The 20,726-nt window shown below is 46.1% G+C and overlaps 1 protein-coding gene across 3 annotated transcripts in view; it reads right to left on the reverse strand.

Annotated features, from left to right (window-relative positions):
- Positions 1–11,034, reverse strand: part of SLC14A1 (solute carrier family 14 member 1 (Kidd blood group)) — a 31,894-nt gene extending 20,860 nt beyond the window's left edge. The window contains exons 1-3 of one of the 3 annotated variants that reach the window (XM_081881568.1): positions 10,643–11,034; positions 4,797–4,929; positions 632–821 (exon numbers count right to left, since the gene is read on the reverse strand). In XM_081881568.1, the coding sequence (XP_081737694.1) occupies positions 632–821; positions 4,797–4,929; positions 10,643–10,780 (461 nt within the window). In that variant the 5' untranslated portion in view covers positions 10,781–11,034. Of the gene's footprint in view, positions 1–631; positions 822–4,796; positions 4,930–5,795; positions 5,985–8,952; positions 8,989–10,642 lie in introns of those variants that run through there. The other 2 variants (XM_081881569.1, XM_081881567.1) reach the window with 2 other exon arrangements.
- Between the last annotated feature and the right edge of the window lie 9,692 nt (positions 11,035–20,726).

The raw sequence follows: 20,726 nt of genomic DNA on the forward strand, positions 1-20,726 counted from the left end.
GCTCTTCTTGCTTTACTGGCCGAGGGAGCTGGTGTACAGCTTCCGGGTCATGTGGTCAGCATGACTAAGCCGCTTCTGGCGAACCAGAGCAGCGCACAGAAACGCTGTTTACCTTCCAACCAGAGCAGTACCTATTTATCTACTTGCATTTTGACGTGCTTTCGAACTGCTAGGTTGGCAGGACCAAGCTCAGTACATAACACTTATTATTCCCCTCCACTGAACAGTATAATTCTGCTCACAGAACTTCAGCTTTCTGTGTCCAAAATTTCAGTCTAATGTATTGCAGAACATAGGATATTTGTGGAATTGTCAATAAGCCCAGTAGCCTAATAATAATAATAATAATTTCTATATCGCCCTTCACCTGAGGATCACAGGACTGTTTACAACATAAACACACACACACACACACACACACACACACACACACACAAACACACACAGCATAATAACAAATAAAAACAAAAACACCCCCAGTTTAAGAGGCCGCAGATTATTTAATTGGCCAAAGGCTTGGGAGAAGAGGAATGCTTTTGCCTGGTGCCTAAAGATATGTATATATAAGCATGTAAAACAAGAAAAGAGAAGGGATTTGAGGCATGAAAGAATAATTCAGGGGCCAACCTACCTCTCCTGGCACAGGAGCAGTGCTGTTAATGTTGAGACAATGACTCCAGTGCAACATGTCAGTGTGATCCAAGGGCTCTGGACGAGGAATCCGGCTAACATAAGCAGACCACTCAGCGGGTTGCTGACAAACATCACCTGAGAGATGCCACGCAGGACCCAGTCAACAAACTGAAACACCAGAGGCTTATCTGAAAGAGAATGTCCCCATTGGGCCAAAGATTTTGGGTATAGTATACAGTTAAAAGACTGTGAAAAACTGTGAAAAGAAGGATTAAAATTTAGCGCATGCAATGCTTTGAAAGAAAATGTGATGAAAATGATGTATAGGTGGTATATCACCCCTGTGAAATTAGCTAAAATCTATAAAACAAGTAATAAATGTTGGAAATGTAAAGAAAAGGAAGGAACTTTCTATCACATGTGGTGGGAATGTAAAAAAGTGAAAAACTTCTGGGAAATATATAATGAGATGAAATAAATGTTGAAACATACCTTTATTAAGAAACCAGCATTGTAGGAGATGATATTAACAGACAGGATTGTAAGTAGTTTTTATATGCAGTGATGGCAGCAAAAATGTTATTGGCACAAAAATGGAAGCAAGAAGAATTACCGATGAAAGAAGAATGGCGGATGAAATTCTATGCAGAATTGAATAAATTACCGGTAACAGGAAGGATTTGAAACCTCCGGGACCACAGATTCTTAGAAGACTGGAGTAAATATATGAACTATTTGAAAAGTAATGAACAGATTACGCTAGTAGGACTGCAAGAAGTTCTGTAAGGAGGACTATTTGAAATATTGCAAGAAAGACTATGAGGAGAATTATTAGTTAATGATAATTAAGAGTAATAGAGAAATTAAGACATGCAGAACAAGTGATAAAGAATGGAAAATCATCAGTGGTGTTGACGGAAGTCTAAAATATTGTATAAGATAAGAAGGTATGTTAAATGAATGTTGGAAATGATATGTAAAAAAACCAATAAAAATGTATATATTTATAAAAAGAGAATGCCGTCATTGGAGCACCTAAGTGCAAAAAACAGATGGTGCCTGAAAACATGACTAAAGGCTCACACACAAGATGACGAGGGAGGGGTCCAAAGGGAGAGGCAGAAGAAGATAAGAAGAGCCTTTGCTGGATCAGGCCAAGGGCCCATCTAGACCAGCCTCTTGTTCTCACAGTGGCCAGCCAGATGTATCTCAAACAGGGCCCTAGAACAAGAAGACCCTCAGACCCTAAAAGTTTCTCTATTTTCCAGGGACAGTCCCAGATTTACAGAAGCCATCATGGTTTCTGATGTGTTCCTGGAATGTCCTGCTTTTCCTTAGGATGTCCCTATTTTAATCAGAGAAATGTTGGAGGGTATGGAGTTATCCAACCTCTGAAGCCAAGGAGATAACTAACTATACAACCTTTGGAAGTCATCAGAAGGCAGTCCTGTATAGGGAAGTTGTTTATGTTTAATGTTTTATTATGTTTTTATATATGTTGGAAGCTCCCCAGAGTGGCTGGGGCAACCCAGTTATATGGGCAGAATATTATTATTATTACAGTGGTACCTCGGGTTACAGACGCTTCAGGTTACAGACTCTGCTAACCCAGAAATAGTACCTTGGGTTAAGAACTTTGCTTCAGGATGAGAACAGAAATCGTGCTCTGGTGGTGCTGCAGCAGCAGCAGGAGGCCCCATTAGCTAAAGTGGTGCTTCAGGTTAAGAACAGTTTCAGGTTAAGAACGGACCTCCGGAACGAATTACAGTGGTGCCTCGCAAGACGAAAAGAATTCGTTCCGCAATTCTCTTCGTCTAGCGGTTTTTCCGTCTTGCGAAGCAAGCCCATTGACAGCTTAGCAGATTAGCGCTATTAGCGGCTTATCGGCTTAGCGGATCAGCTGATAAGCGGCTTAGCGGCTTAGAAAAAGGGGGGAAAGGAAAAAAACCCCACAGGAACTCGCAAGACATTTTCGTCTTGCGAAGCAAGCCCATAGGGAAATTCGTTTTGCAAAGCGCCTCCAAAACGGAAAATCTTTTCGTCTAGCGGGTTATCCGTCTTGCGAGGCGTTCGTCTTGCGGGGCACCACTGTAAGTACTTAACCTGAGGTACTACTGTATTATTATTATTATTATTGAATAGGATGTTCATTTCATTGGAGAAATGTTGGAGGATATGCACCCTCCGCTCTTGCAGTTTCCAACAACTGGAAGCATTGATAGCCCTACGTTCCATGAATTTGTCCAAACCTCTTTCAAAGCCATCCAAGGCACATGACACACTAAGTTTGCTGATGCAAACAAGGGCTGGGCCTGGATAAATGACCACCTGGGAATGCTGTGTACACTGCCTTGGCCATCTCTGGAGGAAAAGCAAAAAACCTCACAAACCAAGTCAATGTGACAAGATCAATAGCAAGTGCAGCAATGTGCACTGGCCATGCTTCTCTGCTGAGCAAAAGGGCTGCATCGCACAGCCCTTGTGGAAGAGCTGTAGCTAAGCAGAAGCACATCTGCTGTGCATGCAGAAGGTCCCAGATTCATTCCCCATCATATCCATGTGGGTCGGGAAAGAACGCTGCCTGAAATTCTGGAGAGCAACTGCTGCCAATCATTGTAAAAAGGTAAAGGTAAGGTAAAGGACCCCTGGACGCTTAAGTCCAGTCCAAGGCAACTATGGGGTTGTGGCGCTCATCTTGCTTTCAGGCTGAGGGAGCCAGCATTTGTCTACAGACAGCTTTCTGGGTCATGTAGCCAGCAGGACTAAACCACTTCTGGCACAATGGAACACCGTGACGGAAACCAGAGCACATGGAAACGCCGTTTATCTTCCTGCCACAGTGGTACCTATTTATCTACTTGCATTGGTGTGCTCTCAAACTGCTAGGTTGACAGGAGCTGGGACAGAGCAATGGGAGCTCACCCTGTCGCGGGGATTCGAACCGCCAACCTTCTGATCAGCAAGCCCAAGAGGCTCAGTGGTCTAGACCACAGCACCACCCGCAATGCTGAGCTAGATGAACCCACAGTTTGATCTATGTTTCCGAAGGACATTTTATTAGGTGCACTCACTGGATCCTGAATACTTAGCAAGCATTGGCAAGTATTTAAACACTCACTGACCATGCACTGTCAAAATGCACAAAGAGGCAGATTTTGGGGCGCAAATTGTAGCACACTCCAGTAGGTCTTTGTTACCGTTGTTTGAAAGTTTATAGTCTGGGACAGTTTCCAACGCACATATTCCCAGCTGCATCTGGTAGGGCCCTTACCACTGACAGAGTTGTAAAATATGACACACGTTTATTATTGTTTATAAAAAAAACAAAAAAAACCCACACCGTTTTGCAATTGGGGAGTTGACTGAGCAGCGCGTGAACTGCTGGCAGAGTTCATGCCGGAGATAAAAACCCCAGCTTATTTATGTTGCTTACATCTAAGATGGCAGATGGCGTGAGTGTGTCCCTGCCAGCTTGTGCTGGGATTGCAACACACCCGCTCCATGCGTATAACTTAAAACTTCGTGTTGGAATTTGGGCAAGATAAACCGATGGTCTGGGAGCAGCGTGGTGGAGTGGATCTCAAACAAAGGAAACTTAGGAACAAAGGAATAAACATATCGTGATATAGAATCATAGAATCATAGAGTTGGAAGAGACCACCAGGGCCATCGAGTCCAATGCATGGGGGGAAAGAGAGGACAACCCCAGACCTAGCAGGACAGGCCCAGGATTGTGGGAGGCCCTCAGTGCAGAGTGACCAGGGATGTTTTGAACCTGAGGCTCCTGGTCGCTGAGCTCTGCTGCCTTACTTCCTGTTCCCACCCACTGCTTCCTCTGCAAAACTACTAAACTGAGCTTCGTGGTTTGATGGAACCACCTAGACTGCAACACAGGACTAGAATGGACCATTGGTCTAATCCAGCAGGCACCCTCCATATTATGTTCTTCTTGGACTCAGGAAACATGTCCTGAGTCCCAGTGGTGAGAGATAATGAAAGTTTTAGTCCATCATCTCCTGGAAGACAACAGGCTCCCCAGGTTTGTGCTGTTCGTACAGGAGAAGCTTTGAAGATGAGCAGGCACTCAAGCAAAGGTCTCCAGGTCCAAAAGCAATGTTGCATCATTCTGGTTCTCATCGGTGCATCATCTGCTATGTGCTTACCTTTCAGCCAGTCTCCCAATGCCTTCATGTCCCCCGTGATGTAGCTCAGGGCTCTGCAGATTTTCCCCGTCTGGGGTTGCATTTTGCTAGACTTTTCTCCGGCGTCTTCCATTTCTATTGCAGTGTTCAGACCCTGCCGGGAACAAAAGCAACAATACATAGGACTTCACACTGTGATCATGGATATCTCCCAAGTTGATGTGCTCCTCCTGTCAGAAGTCCAGGTTCCCAGAAGCTTAGCTAATTAAAAAGAAGGATTTGTTGCAAAAAAACCAAACAAACAGATAGCTCTGGACAACTCTAACAAAGCTTCTGACCGATATCGTTACTCAAGATGACCCTTCTAAAGAGTCCTTCTGGGATCTACAGAAGATATTGAACTTACGACTTTTACGTCTCTTGTTTTGCTTCTGGTCTAACAACCCTCCCATTTGCCGGCTTTTGGGACTGATTGGCTTGCTCCAACCTCTTCCTGTTCCAACAAACTATCTCCTTGCCTGTTTGCGCCTAACCAATCTTCCAGAGAGCTTTGGCTGTGTTCCAGCCCGCTCTCAGTCATTCTTTTGGTAACCCGCATTCCAGTGCCCATGGGAGTTGCACTGGGCACTGGGCACTGTTCAGCCTGCAGCAGATCTAACTCTCTCTGTTCTGCAGCAGGCTGTAGAGTTTCACTAGGAGTTGGCTCATTCCTGACACCTCCTTTCCCATATTAGGACTAGAAGCAATTCAGAGAAAAGCTGGCCGGGGAGAAGCAGCTGGTCCAAAGGTACTCCAGTGAAATCCACGGGGACAGCCAACATCATGCCCTCCCAAGTCCCATCAGCCTCATCCAGCAAGGCCAATGACCAGGGATGACAGGAGTCGTGGTCCAACTAATTCTGCCGGAACATGAAAAACAAAAGGGGTTCAGGAATAATCAGCTCCACCCAGTAGGCCTTCCACCAAGCTGACCTCTGAACCTGATGCCGTAGGTGCTGGCCATGTTCAAAGTGTGCCTACCTGGCCTTGCAGCCTCTCCAGTAGTGGCATGCTTTGAGAGGGGTCGTGGGCATAAGCTGGGCAGCGCTGGCTCTTAAATTCAGAGTCATAAGGCTTGTGTCCATCTGGGGATGTGTTTGTTGGGACTAGAATGGCGGAGTGCCCGGAAATGTCGGCGAGAGAACATCCATCCATCTCTCCCTAGCGTGGCATGTGTGATAAAGGGCAGGGAGAAGGAAGTCAGTAAATGAACCCATTCTCTGCCTTGGCAAGACGTTTATTGTTTTATAGGTGCCTGGTCAGGTGCCCTCATTCTGCTCTTGTTTGATCATATCTCTTGTGACTACTGTGCTGGCCTTCCTTGAAAGAGACGCACAATGCAGGTGGAATGTCATCTTTTGTTGGTCTCGCTTCCGCAAGTGGAGGTTTTGCATTTCCAACACAACTGCTGAAAGGCTGTCTGCTGTAGTGGTTGGTGGGACAATGGTGCTTACCTGACTTCTGGCAGCAGAGTCCCTGCTGCTTTTTGGGAGCAAGAGTGGAAGGAGCAAGGTAGCAGGGAGGTCAGTGCTGTGCAATTGTGCTGGCAGAGTGTTCCTGCTGGTGCGTTTCCACAGCATCAATGTCACCACCACCTTGCCCCTCTCACTTCCCTCTGGTAAACAGCAGAGACTCCACAGCCAGGAGGTTAGGTAAGTGCTGTCATCCTACCCCTCCACCCGCTACTGTTTCTCCTGAATTTTTGTGTACGGAGCCCCCGGTCGTTTGATGGACTATTGACCCGTACACCACTAATCTGCTGCCACCAACCAGGTTCTCCCCGGTGAAACACTTAGTCTCAGTCGGGTTCTCAAGTTAACAACGAAGATTGTAGTTTACTGCAAACACAACTACAGTGGTACCTCGGGTTGCATACACTTCAGGTTACAGACGCTTCAGGTTACAGACTCTGCTAACCCAGAAATAGTACCTCAGGTTAAGAACAATTTCAGGTTAAGAACAGACCTCTGGAACAAACTAAGTACTTAACCTGAGGTACCACTGTAAAATTTAAATGCATTCAAAATGCTGTTAACCTTTACCCTCTTATTCTTATTTTATCCTGTCTCTAACTCACTCTAACTCTTCTACCTCCCTTCACACAAGAACCAACTGCACTTTCTTATTCTCACAAATGTTCTTAGGGGGGAATGCCTTCACAGAAAATCCAGCACTTCTCTTTCTGTTCGCTGAAAAGCAGAAATGTTCAGAGGGAAACCCAACATGTGCAGAGTGCCTTTCCCCCAAGCCTTGAACATAAACTAGTAACCACTTGCAGAGTCAAGACAGAGGACTGAGAACGTGCTTTTGGAAAGAACGTGGTGTACAGATCGTGTTTTGCTGTTTACCTAGGTATTCTTTGCTGCTAAGGTTAGGAGTAGATTTTCACCTGGGTAAGGGAACCGTGGGGTTTCGTTCTTTGTCTGCGATGTGTGTTGATTGACTCAACGGAGCTGTTTGGTTTACCCAAGAGCAAAGTTTACATTTGTTCGCTCTTCTTTTCTCTTTTTGGCACGCTGGTATTTTGAGCTCTGCCCCCCTCCCACCAAGGCTCTCAGGTCCCCTCACCCCCTTAAGTGCCGACAGGACTGAAATGTTGGAAAGACTCCACTGGGAACAAAGGAGTTACTACAGCACAGAGCTATAGCAACTCTCTAGAAGCCTGTAGCTTTATTATTGCACTGGTTCTGACAGATTGACAAAAAGCAATAAAAAAAAAAGAGAGTTTCACATGCAGTTGTAAAGATATGGCGAAATAATATTATGCAGGAGGAAAGTCCTTGCTACTTCTCAGATCACAGGTCTGATTCAGACAGGATTTCCTTGGTTTGAGCACTGAATTGAACCCAATCCCCCTGATGCAAGGCAGAATCACCCCAAGATTATCTCGCTCATCAGGCCACACAGTTAGGAGTCACAGGCAGCAGTTATGAGTTACCAGCCTCTGCAGCCACAGCAGGTGCTGTGATTCTCCAGTGGTTTGATTTCACCCTGAGAGGCACACTCCATTGTCTCTCAAGACAGATGGATGCCAACAACTTGGGAGTGGGGGCTGCAGTACATTTTGAAGGCGGGAGTGCAAAATTCAGCAATGTTTCCCTTGACTTCTTGGGCTAGCAACCCCCTATTCTGTTTTATTATTTTATTTTATTTACACCCTGCTTTTCAGACACTCAGCAACATAAAATCTCAAGGCTTAAAAACAACAACACAGAACAAGAACCAAATGGAGGGGTGCCGATTTCTTCTCCCAGAAGGCTGCTCTGAATTGCAGTGTAACATCAATCCTGGAGTACTAAAAACATTGTCAAGAAGCTGTGTCTGTTGTGTGTGTGTGTGTGTTGTTGTTGTTGTTGTTGTTTCATTTTGCATTCTGAGGCTCCAAGACTTTGGCCACCTCATGAGAAGAGAAGACTCCCTGGAAAAGACACTGATGTTGGGAAGGATGGAGGGCACAAGGAGAAGGGGACGACAGAGGACGAGATGGTTGGACAGTGTTCTAGAAGCTACCAGCATGTGTTTGACCAAACTGCGGGAGGCAGTGGAAGACAGGAGTGCCTGGCATGCTCTGGCCCATGGGGTCACAAAGAGTCAGACACGACTAAACGACTAAACAACAACAACAAATCTAGTGTTGTGGAGAAGTGACAATCAAGTTTGGTAATATAGGGCCAGCCGTACTATGCTGAGGAAGCTGGTTTTGGGTGTTATGAAAGGGCCACAAATTCATTACGATCAGTGTTTGCATTGCCAGTGAGAGACGCGCTTGTGGGATCTTCTGCCTCAGCTGCCAAAATAACTCGGCCAGGGTTCATATTCTGCAACCTGGTTTGTGGGGGCTGGAGGTGGGCAGGATCCTCAAATTGCTGCACTTGATGCAGAAAAATGTCTTGAGCTCAGCCTGATTCGAGTCAAGCTGCTTAACTCATCATCTCTCAAGAATGCCCATTTCTGGGAAGCAGATCTCTGAACTATCTCTGCATGAATTACGTTCCTCACGGATTTGCTGCTTTTAATCTTCTAGTAGGGAGCTTTTTAAGTAGCTAGATGCCCAGAGGGCACAAACCAACACCATTCTGCTGATATCCATTAAACATCTATCCCACTAGCCCCAGAAATTTGACAATTATTTCCACACCTCTTGACAAGTCAATAATCCGTTTCTGCTGCTAGGACGAACTCTCCCAATTTTGCCAGCATGAATGTCTTCGAAACAAGCAAACTGCCCATCGGTAAGGATTAAGCATGAATAAAAAGCACAAGGCGGTTCAGCGTCCAGAGACTTGTCTTAATTTCAAAGTACTGTACTTGCTGTCTGTTCCTGCCTCTTATCTCTTCCTGCTGGTTGTAGTTTGTCGGGGACGCTTTTCACAGACAGCAAGAAGCCAGATAAGATGCGCAGAGTCAGCCAGAACATGTTTACTCAGAAATAGATCCCACTGAGCTCAATGGGGGTTTACTCCCAAGTCAGTGTGCCTATGATTGCAGTCACAGTCAGTCTGATGGTGGGGCACCGTAAAGCAACAAAAACACCTGCCGCAAGTGGTTGGTGTAGAATTAGGAATAGTTTACAGTGCAAGCCTATATGCATATCCTTGGAATTAAGTTTTACGCAGAGTAGACCCATTGAAATTAGTGGAGCTAACTTCATTATGTTCATTCAATTCAACGAGTGCTCTGAGTAAAGTTTGCAACCAATTGTGTTTAATGGGCCTTACTCCTAGGTAAGGATGTGTGAATCTTTCAGTTCTGGTTTCTCATTTTTCCAAACTTGCATCCACTTCTCTACATTTCCATGGCAATTCGTATTTTTTTGTAAAAAGTCGTATGAAAATTCATTAGTATTTCTGCATGCACATTTTTTTGCTGGCTGCTTCCCTTAAAGTACACATTTTCACAAAGCAATTTCCCCATATGCAATGCATTATCGTACGCTATTTTCATTAATCAATGCCTGATTAGGCAGACCTTGCCCTAGCACATGCATTTGGGTAAACGCTGCATTGCAAAATTCAGAGAAGGGCAGATCTCGGAGGACAGCTCCGTTTTGCTTCTCACCTTGTTTCGGAAAAATGCAAAGCATATTGAATTTCACCACAATCTCTACTGCCAAGTAAGTGGGCATATAGGGTTGCAGCCTGAGCCTGCCCTGGCACATCTTAACTCATGTGTCCCGCTGAATGACTGCCTAACTATGTGCAGCCTTAGGAGTTGCACAGTTGCATTCTAGCTCAATTTATTTCCTTCTGGATTGTTAAAAAAGAAAAAAAAAAAAGCTTTCCTAGCAAGGTGTGTAGAATCAGATACTCCAGAGAGCCCCAAATCAGGCAAGTGCACTGTTAGGGTGACGAGATGCGGGGGGGGGGAAAGGGGGGATCACTACAGCAAACTTACACCTGTTGAAATCCCCCCCTTTGGAATCCAACTGCTAAAAAGTGCAGGGATCTTATTCTCTTCTGCATCTGACCAGGCCAGGCACCCAAGACTCCCACACTGCCTTAAACAAGCAAAGAAGTCGATGGAAAGGATTTGCTGAAATATCTAATTGAATTAGAATACAAAAAAGGGAGGTGTGAGGAGGTCAAGGAAATAAGCAAAGGAAAGAAAGTTATGTAAAGGATTGATTTGTTGTTGTTTTTTCTTTAATTATCTGCATCTTTTTTTCTGTTTTTTCCCCCCTTTGTTTTTGTATTGTTCTGTATTTTTATTTTCTTTTTTCTGTTTAAATATGTTCTTTATTTTTTCTTTCTGTAACCTTTAAAATCTCAATAAAAATCTATTGGAAAAAATAAATAAATAAAACAAGCAAAGAAGTCATCTCATCTTACCTTGAGCAGCTGGCTGGCCAGGAAGCCTCCTGCTCTGCCAAGCTTTATCACTTTGCAGAGAGCGTGCAGAGACAGCGATAGTGGGAGGGTGCCTGCATTGCATTGCTTTATATAGCCCACAGCAACACCATAAGTCATCCTGGCAGCCTTTCTCCTCCCATTCCACACATACACCTGGCTCTCTCCCCGGAGGTCTTAGGAGCAGAGCTTTTGGCCTTCTTCCCCTCCTCTTCGCCTTTTGACCATGTCGCTTGGAACGACAAAGCATGCACCCAATTTTCTTCTTGATGTTTCCTTGCTCTCCCCTGTCTCCCCCCCCCTCTGTGCACCTACTTTTCTCTCCAGCAACGGAAGATTCAAACACACACACACACACACACACACACACACACACACACACACACATTTTTGCTCTCTCTCTCTGGGAGAGCTAAGTACATGTTTTCTTTCAGGGAGGGCTTAAAAGTGCAAAACTGTGCCTGAATTGCACCCGCTAGATTTCTTTGAGTGGAAGGAACAAAACTTGCCGTGCCACATAATGGGGGAGAGACCAAGGAGGTGGCCAGCCCTTTAATATTACAGTGGTACCTCGAGTTACAGACGCTTCAGGTTACAGACTCCGCTAACCCAGAAATAGTACCTCGGGTTAAGAACTTTGCTTCAGGATGAGAACAGAAATCGCACGGCGGCAGCGGGAGGCCCCATTAGCTAAAGTGGTACCTCAGGCTAAGAACAGTTTCAGGTTAAGAACGGACCTCCAGAACGAATTAAGTTCTTAACCCAAGGTACCACTGTATTTGAAACGCCTGCTTTGGAGGGTAGGACTCAAACCAATGGCTTCAAGTTACGAGAAAGGATATTCCGACTATAGATCAGGAAAAACTTTCTGACTGTAAGAGCTGTTTGACAGTGGAACTGTGTCCCTCTGGAATTTGTGGACTCTCCTTCCTTGGAGGTTTTTAAGCAGAGGTTGGATGGCCGTCTGTCATGGATGCTTTAGCTGAGATTCCTGCATCGCAGGGGGTTGGACTAGATGACCCTTGGGGTCCCTTCTACAATTCTACGATTTATCAAAAGCTTCACAAACAAAGTATTGTCTTCCAAGACAAGTGCATGTACAGATGTTAAGTCTTGCATGGCGCCACAGTGGGGAAACTGTGTCTCTATTGTTGTGGCAGAAGTACAGTTCCCAACACCCCTGGCTACTGGCCATGCTGGCCGGGGCCAATGGGAGTTGTAGTTCATTGGCGTTTGGCGCCATTCCTGCTATATAGCCCATCGGGGGCAGACTGCTGGTCTTCCACCCGGCAGCATTTCCTCTGTAGATACGTCTTCCCTTTGCTCTCATCTTTTGGGTGTGTTCCACTAAGGCAGGGGTCAGCAAACTTTTTCAGCAGGGGGCCAGTCCACTGTCCCTCAGACCTTCTGGGGGGCCAGACTATATTTTGAAAAAAAAAAAAAATGAACGAATTCCTATGTCCCACAATTCACCCAGAGATGCATTTTCAATAAAAGCACGCATTCTATTCATGTAAAAACACGCTAATTCCAGGACCGTCCGTGGGCCATCTTTAGAAGGCGATTGGGCTGGATCCGGCCCACGGGCCTTAGTTTACCTACCCATTCACTATGGTGCCAAGTATAAGATTACCAGATTTCTTTCAATGAATCTGTGGACACTTTTCAACATCAATGGATTTTGTATGGGGACTGATTTGTAAATCCGGGGACTGTCCCCAGGAAACAGGGACATCTGGTAACCTTAGCCAAGTAGACCAACGAGGCATGTTATGTCACAGAACATTGGCATTACCCTGGAGAGCTTGTTAATCCACTTTACGGCAGACAGTAAATTCTTTCGTCTTCCCAGCTCTGTAATTCTTACTGTCCTTTCCTGTAAAACTTCCTTTCCTGTAAACCAAATGACCTATATTTGAGGCGGGGAGGCCTACCATGGGGAGAAGCAATGCTGATGGGATTGCCGGCAACCATTTTGTGCAAGTCCAATTGACGCACGATGGCGGATATGTGGGTTCTTTTGGACCTGGAAGAGGACAGAAGGGGGTGGAATGGGCTTATCTGCGCTCCGCCGATGCATGTTAGGGACAGAAATGGAAACCCCCCCCCATGCAAAATGGTCTCCACCGGTAGAATATACCCTAAAGTTTTCAGCTCTTTCAAACTTGGGGTTCCCCTGTAGTCCAAACCTGAATTTCTTAATTTTTTGAAACCATACATTTGTTGGGCAGCAGGACTGCTCTTGTTATTCACCTATGGTCAGGCTGTAGCCCAATATTGGGTACTGACCCAGAACTTCAAGGTAAAAGGACCCCTGGTCATTAGGTCCAGTCGTGACCAACTCTGGGGTTGCGGCGCTCATCTCACTTTATTGGCCGAGGGAGCCAGCGTACAGCTTCCGGGTCATGTGGCCAGCATGACTAAGCCGCTTCTGGCGAACCAGAGCAGCACACGGAAACGCTGTTTACCTTCCCGCCGTTTACCTATTTATCTACTTGCACTTTGACGTGCTTTCGAACTGCTAGGTTGGCAGGAGCTGGGACCAAGTAATGGGAGCTCACCCCGTTGCGGGGATTCGAACCGTCTACCTTCTGATCGGCAAGTCCTAGGCTCTGTGGTTTAACCCACAGCACCAGTCGCGATGGTTAAATCAGGAGTTAGGAACTTTTGGCTCTCCAAATGTTGCTGAACTACAACTCCCATCAGCTTCAGCAACCATGACCAGGGACCAGGAATGATGGCAGTTGCAGTTCAGCAATATTTGGAGGGCCAAAGGTTCACCACTCCTGCTCTTATGAACCTACTCATTTATGCCTTAGATCAAAGGAACTTCAAGGGATAGCGCAGTCAGTAGAACACGAGACTCTTAATCTCAAGGTTGTGGGTTCAAGTTCCACATTGGGCAAAGGATTCCCACCTTGCAGGGGGTTAGGCCAGATGACCCTCACGGTCCCCTTCGACTCTACAATCCTATGACTCAATGATTCAAAGGAAGATTTCAACAAATACAAGAATTACAATTCATCAAGAACTCAGTTGCCCTCACGTGTGGATTCTGGGACACAAGTGACTCCTTAAATAGCTCACATCATATATGTCCAAGGACAGAATGTTTTAATAGAATGTTTTGATTTGCTGTTCACAAGGGCATGAATAAAAAATTTATAGACGGCAATGAAACTAAGCAAACAATAACATTAGCATATTTGAACGTGTTGAGAGACAATAAAACCTTAATCAGTCTCCATATCGATATCCATGAAACTGACTTTGCTAGTTTAGATGTATTCAAGTCTCAAGGGCCAGATGAACTGCATCCAAGAGTATTAAAAGAACTGGCAGATGTGATCTCAGAACCACTGGCAGTCATCTTTGAGAATTCCTGGAGAACAGGCGAAGTCCCGGCAGACTGGAGGAGGGCAAATGTTGTCCCTATTTTCAAAAAGGGGAAAAGAGAGGACCCAAATAATTATCGCCCAGTCAGTCTGACATCAATACCAGGGAAGATTCTGGAGCAGATCATTAAGCAAACAGTGTGTGAGCACCTAGAAAGGAATGCTGTGATCGCCAATAGTCAGCATGGATGTCTGAAAAATAAGTCATGTCAGACTAACCTGAACTCATTTTTTGACAGAATTACAAGCCTGGTAGATGAAGGGAATGCAGTGGATGTAGCCTACCTTGATTTCAGCAAGGCATTCAACAAGGTGCCCCATGATATTTTTGTAAAGAAGCTGGTAAAATGCGGTCTTAACTATGCTACCACTCAGTGGATTTGTAACTGGCTGACTGACCGAACCCAAAGGGTGCTCATCAATGGTTCCTCTTCATCCTGGAGAACAGTGACTAGTGGGGTGCCACAGGGTTCTGTCTTGGGCCCCGTCTTATTCAACATCTTTATCAACGACTTGGATGATGGACTCAAGGGCATCCTGATCAAATTTGCAGATGACACCAAACTGGGAGGGGTGGCTAACACCCCAGAGGACAGGATCACACTTCAAAATGACCTTGACAGATTAGAGAACTGGGCCAAAACAAACAAGATGAACTATAACAGGGAGAAATGTAAAGTATTGCACTTGGGCAAAAAAAATATGAGAGGCACAAATACAAGATGGGTGACACCTGGCTTGAGAGCAGTACATGTGAAAAAGATCTAGGAGTCTTGGTTGACCACAAACTTGACATGAGCCAACAGTGTGACACGGCAGCTAAAAAAGTCAATGCAATTCTGGGCTGCATCAATAGGAGTATAGCATCTAGATCAAGGGAAGTAATAGTGCCACTGTATTCTGCTCTGGTCAGACCTCACCTGGAGTACTGTGTCCAGTTCTGGGCACCACAGTTCAAGAAGGACACTGACAAACTGGAACGTGTCCAGAGGAGGGCAACCAAAATGGTCAAAGGCCTGGAAACGATGCCTTATGAGGAATGGCTAAGGGAGCTGGGCATGTTTAGCCTGGAGAAGAGGAGGTTAAGGGGTGATATGATAGCCATGTTCAAATATATAAAAGGATGTCACATAGAGGAGGGAGAAAGGTTGTTTTCTGCTGCTCCAGAGAAGTGAACACGGAGCAATGGTTCCAAACTACAAGAAAGAAGATTCCACCTAAACATTAGGAAGAACTTCCTGACAGTAAGAGCTGTTCGACAGTGGAATTTGCTGCCAAGGAGTGTGGTGGAGTCTCCTTCTTTGGAGGTCTTTAAGCAGAGGCTTGACAACCATATGTCAGGAGTGCTCTGATGGTGTTTCCTGCTTGGCAGGGGGTTGGACTCGATGGCCCTTGTGGTCTCTTCCAACTCTATGATTCTATGATTCTATGACTTCCGCGCCAGTGAAGCCATTTCACAACGAAGCTGAATCCTCAGAGGTGCGGGACAGGCAAAAGAAAATACTTCTGTAGACAACAAATAAAGAAATTTATGGAATTTGGTACCACAAGAAATGGTGACGGCTGCCAGCTCGGATGGCTTTGGAAGAGGATTAGACAGATTCATAGAGAAGGCTGTCAGTGCCTACCAGCCACAACAGATATGTTCTAAGTTACCCTGTTGGAGGCAGTATGCCTTTGAATAGTGCTTGCTGGGAATCACACGTGCGGAAAAGGGCTGCTGACCTCAGGTCCTGCTTGCTGGCTTTTCAGAGACATCTGGTTGGCTGCTGTGAGAATAGGATGCTGGTCTAGATAGGTCTTTCCAGCAGGGTAAGAAAGATGATCAAGCCTTATGAGGAGTGGTTGAAGTAGGACCCTAGCAGAGACACATGCCCGACTGGCATGTTCTCTCCCTCCTGGTCATTTGTTGGGGAACTTCAGAAGCTTCCTTCAGCCCAAACATCACAGCGACCAATGCCAACAGACACCGGCACACTTAGGGATCCGCAGAGTGTATGCAGTCCACGAAACAGAACTCAGCAACTCAGCATTTTGGCTAATCTACTTTATTTACATATTAACACACACGGAGCACTGCAACATGGCTCCCTCTCTCTCTAGAATCAGACAGCGGAGAGAAAGAACAAAGGACAATAGTCCCACTTCACGGAACACAGTAACACAAACATCCTGTCTCCGTCACTTCCCACTCTGTGGAGTCAAAGCATACACCGTCATGTGATAGACAACAATCCCATGACTGCAATCATGGAGCAGGAATTCTAACATGTTTAGCCTGGAAAAGAGGAGACTGAGAGGAGATACAAGAGTCATCTTCAAATATCTTAAGGGCTGCCTCATGGGGGAGGGAACAAGCTTGTTTTCTTCTGCTCTGGAGGGTAGGACCCGAACCAATGGCTTCAAGTTACAAGAAAGGAGATTCCGACTAAACATCAAGAAGAACTTTCTGACAGTCAGAGCTGTTCAGCAATAGAATGGTCTGCCTTGAGAGGCAGTGGACTCTCCTTCCTTGGAGTTTTTTAAGCAGAGGTTGGATGGCCATCTGTCATGGATGCTTTAGCTGAGATTCCTGCATTGCAAGGGGTTGGACTAGATGACCCTCGGGGTCCCTTTCAACCCTACAATTTTATGAATCTGTGTCCTTGCACATTACCGTCGTACCTCTGCTTATGTATCCCTCTGGGATGCACCTGACCATAAGACGCACCTAGTTTTTAGAGGAGGAAAACAAGAGAAGCCAGCAAGAGCTGAAGAAACGCTCGCTTGGCGTGGCTCTTTAAAGATAGAGCGGCTCTTGCTGGCTTTTCTGGGAGGTGGGAGAAGGGACTGATGGGCTGCCCTCCATCCCTTCTCCCACCTCCCTGAAAAGCCAGCTGAAATAGCAAGCTGCGCAGCTACCGCTGAAGCCAGCACAGCAAGAGGGAGAGCTGCGCAGAGCCTCTTGTTTTGCTGTCTTCCCAGCGATGCAGGATGAGGCTCCCTTCCGTTCTTCCTCCTGCTACGCTGGGAAGCCAGCAGAACAAGAGGCGCTGCGTAGCTCTTGCTCTGCTGGTTTCAGTGAGAGCTGCGTGGCCTGCATTCTCTCCATAAGACGCACACACATTTCCCCTTACTTTTTTAGGAGGAAAAAAGGGCGTCGGGCGTCTTACGGAGCAAAAAATACAGTACTTCTGGTTTTCGCCCCGCGCTCATGTGCAGAAGCGCTCTGCACTTTGTGTGTGTGTGTGTGCAGAAGTGCTCCATCGCACCACGTGTGTGTACAGAAGGGCACCTCCAGTTACAAGGTTTTTGGGATGTGGCCGGGCCTCTGGAACAGATGCCATTCATAACCGGAGGTACCACTGTATGTGGCAATGAACCCACATGTACTATCAAGCATGTATAATCCAATAAGGAACTACAGCTTCCCCCGGTTCCCCAATAAATTTATTTGTAAAATACACATTAAGGGATGCGGGTGGCGCTGTGGGTTAAACCACAGAGCCTAGGACTTGCTGATCAGAAGGTCGGCGGTTTGAATCCCCACGACGGGGTGAGCTCCCGTTGCTCGGTCCCTGCTCCTGCCCACCTAGCAGTTCGAAAGCACGTCAAAGTGCAAGTAGATAAATAGGTACCGCTCCGGCAGGAAGGTAAACGGCGTTTCTATGCGCTGCTCTGGTTTGCCAGAAGCGGCTTAGTCCTGTTGGCCACATGACCTGGAAGCTGTATGCCGGCTCCCTCGACCAATAAAGCGAGATGAGCGCTGCAACCCCAGAGTCGGCCACGACTGGACCTAATGGTCAGAGGTCCCTTTACCTTTTACCTAAATACATATTATTATTATTATTATTATTATTATTATTATTATTATTATTGCCTGTCCTTCACTCCAAGGTTCCAGTAAGGTTTGCAATGGTGGTGGACCTTCAGGTCTCAAATTTCAGCCACTTCCCCAGCACGAACCTACATCTCCAAGCCAACATTTCAATGGTGGCAACATGAATGGAGGAACTTGCTGTAGAAGCCTGTCCCTTTAAGATCTTCAATCCCTCCACCTGGGTGGTGGAGTCCTGCAAAGGGATGGAGCCTGGGAGGGTGAACTGACGCAGGGAACAGAAAAACATTCAGTTCCCTCTTGGACATCATTGGAGCCAATTTCTCACACAGAACTAACATTGCTTGATGATGGATTGTGGGCTCACCATCAAGGCCAGACCTATTTCTGTTATGGAATTGATTTGAGAGAGCCTCCCAATTAAACAGGAATTCAGGAGCAGGGGACTGCTGGGCAGTGACACCCCCAAACCATAAAGAGATTGGATGGTGGAAGTCCTCATCCGTAAATGGGAGTAATTGGAGTGAAACAGTTCCAAACTTGAACACGTGGACTTTCTCATTTTAGAAACTAATCACGAGTCCCATCAAACCAGATGGCTCTGTGGCTGCAGATTAATTAACATGGAGCACAATGGTGTTATTGTTTGTGTGTGTGTCCTCTGAATGTTCTCTTGATCACATTATAGGTTGATCGCTCACTACTCAGAAATTCCCCAATATCTTTAAATCTGCAGCTGCATTGGAAACCAAGGTAGCTGTTACTCCTTTCCCTCTTTCCCTTCCCACCCCAGTCTTTTTGACTGCGCCCATCACGCCGGAAAATCAGGTGGTGGAAGGAGAAGGATGTGGGGTTGGGATTTGCAGAAGCAAGATGTAAAGACAGAAGGGGAATCTTTGGGTTGATAGCCGGCAGGCTCCCTTGCACTGAATTGCATCATGTTGTTCCAGGCTGGCCCTACCATGGGGCAGAGTGAGGTGGCTGCCTTAGGTTGCACAGGCTCTAGGGCAGGCAGTGGTGGTTAGATGGAGGACAGAGCTCTGTGAACCATGCTGCGGCCTGCCCAGCACCCTGAAGAAGAAGAGTTTGGATTTGATATCCCGCTTTATCACTACCTGAAGGAGTCTCAAAGCGGCTAACATTCTCCTTTCCCTTCCTCCCCCACAACAAACACTCTGTGAGGTGAGTGGGGCTGAGAGACTTCAGAGAAGTGTGACTAGCCCAAGGTCACCCAGCAGCTGCAGGTGGAGGAGCGGGGAATCAAACCCGGTTCACCAGATTACGAGTCCACTGCTCTTAACCACTATACCACACTGGCTCTCAGTGTCGGTTGTTCTCGGGTCCAGCAAAGGACATTGTCCTATCCCCAGTGTCAAAATAAGATTCAACTGCTAGTAGTCAAATTAGATTTTGTATGTGAAATTTTGTGTGTGTGTGTGTGTGTGTGTGCGCGCGTGATCTTTTTTCCTAGGGCACCAAAATCTCTTGGGTTGGCTTTGCTTGTGAAAATAATAACTCAATTGCTCCACCCCCATCGTTCTGCCCAGACACTGAGATCCAGCACTGAGGGTCTTCTGGCGGTTCCCTCCCTGCGAGAAGCCAAGCTACAGGGAACCAGGCAGAGGGACTTCTCGGTAGTGGCGCCCGCCCTGTGGAACGCCCTCCCACCAGATGTCAAAGAGATAAACAACTATCTGACGTTTAGAAGACACCTGAAGGCAGCCCTGTTCAGGGAAGTTTTTAATGACTGATGTTTTAATGTATTTTTAAATCTTTGTTGGAAGTTGTCCAGAGTGGCTGGGGAAAGCTAGCCAAATGGGTGGGGCATAAATAATAAATTCTTCTTCTTCTTCTTCTTCTTCTTCATCATCATCATCATCATCATCATCATTATTTCATGGATCAAACCTATCCATTCTGAAGGAAATCAGCCCTGAGTGCTCACTGGAAGGACAGATCCTGAAGCTGAGGCTCCAATACTTTGGCCACCTCATGAGAAGAGAAGACTCCCGGGAAAAGACCCTCATGTTGGGAAAGATGGAGGGCACAAGGAGAAGAGGACGACAGAGGACGAGATGGTGGGACAGTGTTCTCGAAGCTACCAGCATGAGTTTGACCAAATGGCAGTGGAAGACAGGAGTGCCTGGTGTGCTCTGGTCCATGGGGTCACGAAGAGTCGGACACAACTAAACAACTGAACAACTAAACAACAACAACAACAACAAATTTCATGGACTGGTTGGATGCAGAGGAATGGTGGGAGGAACCAGCTGGGGAACTCCAAAGGGAAGAAGGCTCAGAACCTGGGGAGTGGTGGTGGGTCAACAATGGGTGGTCAGAGGGAGAAGAGCAGGAGGAGGAGGTGGTGGAAACTGAAGAGGCAACAGGGTTTAGTGAGCTGGGAGAATCTGTGGCAGAGAGGAATCCAGAAGCAGAAGGAGATGCAGATGCAGGAGAGGAGATTTTTTAAATGGCCAATGAAGGGATTATATAGCAGTAGGAGTTTCTGTAACAAGGGACAAGCCATTTGTGAACAATTTTAAGTCAAGAAGAGCCCTGTTGGTTTGAACCCAGACAAGGTAGCTCCTTTGTAGCAAAAGATACAATTAAACACTCACTAGCAGGGTTCGAGTAAACACTTACAATTAAGAAAATAAGTATAAAAGTGAAGATGTAATAATTGAGATGATAATGATGCGTAAGACGTGATTTGGAAAATATGATATAAGATCTGGTAAGTATGCAATACTATTTAATTAAAGATTACAAAATTAAGGTAGAACAAATTAGGCAGGAGAAGTAATTATTTAAAGAACTAGAAGAGGAAGTCGAGGGAGGTCATGGAAGAGGGATT

Source organism: Podarcis erhardii (genome assembly GCF_964252035.2).
Source record: "Podarcis erhardii genome assembly, chromosome: 11".
NCBI lineage: Eukaryota > Metazoa > Chordata > Lepidosauria > Squamata > Lacertidae > Podarcis > Podarcis erhardii.